The sequence below is a fragment of the Kryptolebias marmoratus genome, linkage group LG2 (genome assembly GCF_001649575.2).
Source record: "Kryptolebias marmoratus isolate JLee-2015 linkage group LG2, ASM164957v2, whole genome shotgun sequence".
Lineage (NCBI taxonomy): Eukaryota > Metazoa > Chordata > Actinopteri > Cyprinodontiformes > Rivulidae > Kryptolebias > Kryptolebias marmoratus.
The window spans coordinates 254,831-258,582 of record NC_051431.1 but is presented as its reverse complement, the minus strand read 5'-3'; the positions used below and the strand labels follow the sequence as shown (position 1 = coordinate 258,582).

General features: G+C 45.5%; 1 protein-coding gene across 1 annotated transcript in view; it reads left to right on the top strand.

Moving 5' to 3' along the window:
- The window catches only part of nyap2a (neuronal tyrosine-phosphorylated phosphoinositide-3-kinase adaptor 2a), a 17,325-nt gene that overhangs the window by 3,247 nt on the left and 10,326 nt on the right, over positions 1–3,752 (top strand). The window contains exons 2-4 of the mRNA XM_037979281.1: positions 1,015–1,231; positions 1,530–1,843; positions 2,681–3,752. Of these exons, the coding sequence (XP_037835209.1) occupies positions 1,015–1,231; positions 1,530–1,843; positions 2,681–3,752 (1,603 nt within the window). The remainder of the gene's footprint in view (positions 1–1,014; positions 1,232–1,529; positions 1,844–2,680) is intronic.

Here is a 3,752-nt window from a genome sequence, read left to right as displayed (position 1 = left end):
AATGTTAACATCTTCTCTTCTAGTTATGTTCTTAGATACTAATACACCCAAATATTTAACTTCATTTTTAACCTTGATTTCTTGAATATTTTTATGAATACAAGTATGAATGGGAAGAATCTCACATTTTTTAATGTTAAGTCCCAGACCTGATGCCTTAGAGAATAATGAAATTTTATGAAGGGCTTTTTCAACCATGAAATCATTTTTCAAAAACAATGCTGTATCATCCGCAAATTGGCTAATCTTAAATTCTCTGTCAAAAATGTTTATTCCCTGCAATTCAGGGCTACTATTAATTTGAAGGGCTAATAACTGAGTTGTTAAGATGAACAATTTTGGGGAAATAGGACAGCCCTGACGAATGCCTCGCTGGATCTTAAATCTAGACAGGAAGTGATATGAGGTCTGGAACAAACAGGAAGTGGTCGGAGGTCTGGAACAAACAGGAAGTGGTCGGAGGTCTAGAACAAACAGGAAGTAAGATCTGCAGTTGTCTGAGATTTTATAAAGGTCATAAAAACATTTAATGCATGCAAACATTTGTTCAGTCGTTAGTTATGTTTTTACTTTTAATGTTTTACACACATTTTTTACATGAAAATAATCTGGTTAAATTCTTTTCAATGAGCACAGATGATTTTTTTTTATTTAACCAGGAAAATCCCACTGAGATCACAGAGGGGCCTGGGCCTGAAGGTGTCCTAAACATAAGTGCTTTTGGAAGAAAACCCGCACAAACACAAGGAGAACATGCAATCTCCACACAGAAACAACCCAGGCCTTGACCCAAGAACGAACCACGAAGCTATCTTGCTGTCCAAACGATGAGGTTGGAATACTGTGGCACTGAGCCACAGATTGGGTGAAGCCAGAACCAGACTTCTTATTAAAGCTTTATCAGAACAGAGATCTGTGAATGAAGGGTTCGGGTTTATAGGATCACATGACCCCAAAATCTCTAACACTGACCCGATTTATACTTCAGATCCTCCTCTCTCTTCCTTGTCTCAGATCTTTGGGGAGTCATGACGTCGCAGGAGGAGGCGTCTTCCTTCAGGAGGTTTTTTCAGTATGTGGAGGACAGCGGACTTCGAACATACGATGGTCTAGTGATCCAAAATGCTTCTGACATCGCCAGAGAGAGCGACCGCATACGAAACCAAACCAACTGGACCTATCTGCAAGAAAAACACCAGAAAAAGAGACGACAGGAAGAAGCCATCAAAAGGTAGGATCCATCAAACCTTCACACTCAGATCCTGTTGTAAATACAACTTTCTGACTGTTTGCTACAAATTCACAGAAATAAAAATGTCTCAGCTGAGATAAAATACCCAATTGGGTCAGCTTTTATTTTGAAATGTCAATGATCCCAGTAAGTTCAAACTACACTGGATTTCTTTTTGAATACACTGCTGACATTACTGACCAATAAGCTGGCCTGTAACACAGATAACCTTCTTCACTTCTGATGTTTTATCAGGTGGATGATGCTATAAAAGAGCTAATTAAATGTTCTTCTCCAGGATTGGTGAAGATGTTCCTACGGCAACAGATGGAGCATACTCTGGAAAACATTTCAGGATGGGCTTCATGACGATGCCAGCACCTCAGGACCGGCTGCCCACGTCCAGCCAAGGCTTCACTGTTCGATCCCAGTCTCTCCACTCAGTGGGCGGAGGAGAAGAAGACTCCAACCACAGTCGCAAGCAGCCTCCACCCAAACCCAAGAGAGACCCCAACACCAAACTGAGCAGCAGCTCTGAGGCAGTGGATGGAGGCTGTGGACTCACCAAGAGAGAGTACCAAGAAACCAAAGACATGCCAGAACAGTCAGAAGGTGAGAGGAGCACTGAATGTCCTGACAGGTCCTTCAAGAAAACCAGGTTTCAGACTGAAAAACACGGTGAAAGAAAGAGGAGAAATATGTTTTCTAACCTGGTGTTGTTGCCAAGCTCAGTGTTAATGACTTCATATGAGTTCTCTGAGAGTTAGGGCAGTATTTCACCGGGCTGCGACTCTTGAAGAATAGTTAGTGACTCAGAATTTCAAAAAAACAGGTGAACTTTCCAAAGCAGTTTCACTGAATTCCAAGTGCTTGCAGCCAAGTGACCAGCAAGCCTTACTGATGGTTTCTAAGGCTTGCTTCACTTGATTCTTTAAAAATGATGGCTTATTATTAAGCGCATGGCTTGTAAGACTGTATTATTGGTTGTGCACACACCCACCTCGGCAGCTGCCCCCACATTTATGATTTAATCTACTGGAGTACACTTTAGAAATGAAGAGAGTCAGATTTAAACCAGTTTTTTTTTTTTTAAATATTATTTATCATTGGCGTGGTTTTTAGACCTGGACATTCAGGACATTCCATCTGTTCATTCATTCATTGTTTGTCCCTTTGTCCATTTGTCCTTTCATGCATCTGTCAAACAAACTTCAAGCAACAAGACTGCAAGCCTCTGCAACTCATGCACAGAAATTAAGAACGTTTTGAGACATTTTGGAGATTGCCTCATGAATGCCGTTCTCAAACCAATCTCCAACAGTTGCAGCCCAGTTCAGGGTTTAGGTTAGGGGTTAAAGTTTGGATGATTTCTTACCATTTCTCCAAGAGTTTAACATGGTGGACGGCACTTTTTGTTGTTCTTAGGATCTAACTTCTGTCTGTCTGCAGCTCGACGCCATCTACATACTGAAGACTCCAAAAAGATGCCTCCACCCAAACCCAGAAGAGACCCCAACACTCAGCTAAGCTCCTCCTTTGATGAGTCCTTCATCCGTAACCATGGCAACAAAAAGTCTTCCTTGCAAGGTGACAAGTCTTCATCTCAGAGTCAGAGTCCGGCATCCAGAGACACAGACGACGAGGAGCCGGTTTACATTGAGATGGTGGGAAACATCCTGCAGGAGCTGAAGGGTCAGGAAGCTGTGGAAGACGAGCAGAGTGAGTCGGTTTACGAGGAGATGAAGTACCCGATGTTGGAGGACTTCCTGCAGGACGCACAGTCCGCCATCATTGATGCTGAAGCATGGTCATCTCGAGGCTTGCTCTGTGACATCCCTCCGCCCTTCCCCAACCTCCTGACTCACCGCCCACCGCTGCTCGTCTTCCCACCTGCTCCAGCTCAGTGCTCCCCCAACTCTGACGAGTCCCCCCTCACCCCCCTTGACGTCACCCGTCTGCCCATGTTAGAAAATACTGGCTATAACAAGTCAGGTGGTGTCGAGCACCCACAAAGCTCCGCCCACCACCGCAAAGACCGGGACCGGGACAGAGACCGGGACAGAGACCGGGACAGAGACCGGGACAGAGACCGGGACCTGCCTCACACTCACACTATCACCTCGTCGGGTCGCTCATCAGCTCCACCTCTCCCCTCTAGCTTCTACAAATCAACTAGCTCCGCCCACGGTGGTCATGGTTACCCCCGTAGCCAATCGGCATGTCCCTCTCCGGTCAGCATAGGGCGGTCTTTGACTCCTCTGAGCTTGAAGAGACCGCCACCATATGACACTCTGATAGCTGGAGGAAGCATGCCTCGCTCTTCATCTTCATCATCGTCGTCCTCACAGAAGGCGAGTGAGGGCGGGGCTAAAGTCAGTAGCTCCTCCTCTACCCACAGCTCCATGCACAACGTGTCAGTGAGGTCACAGACTCCAACAAGTCCACTGGATGAACTCAGCAACCTGTTTACATCGGGCAAGCAGGTGATGAGGAGGGCGTCATCAGGGAGGAAGAGCAGGGA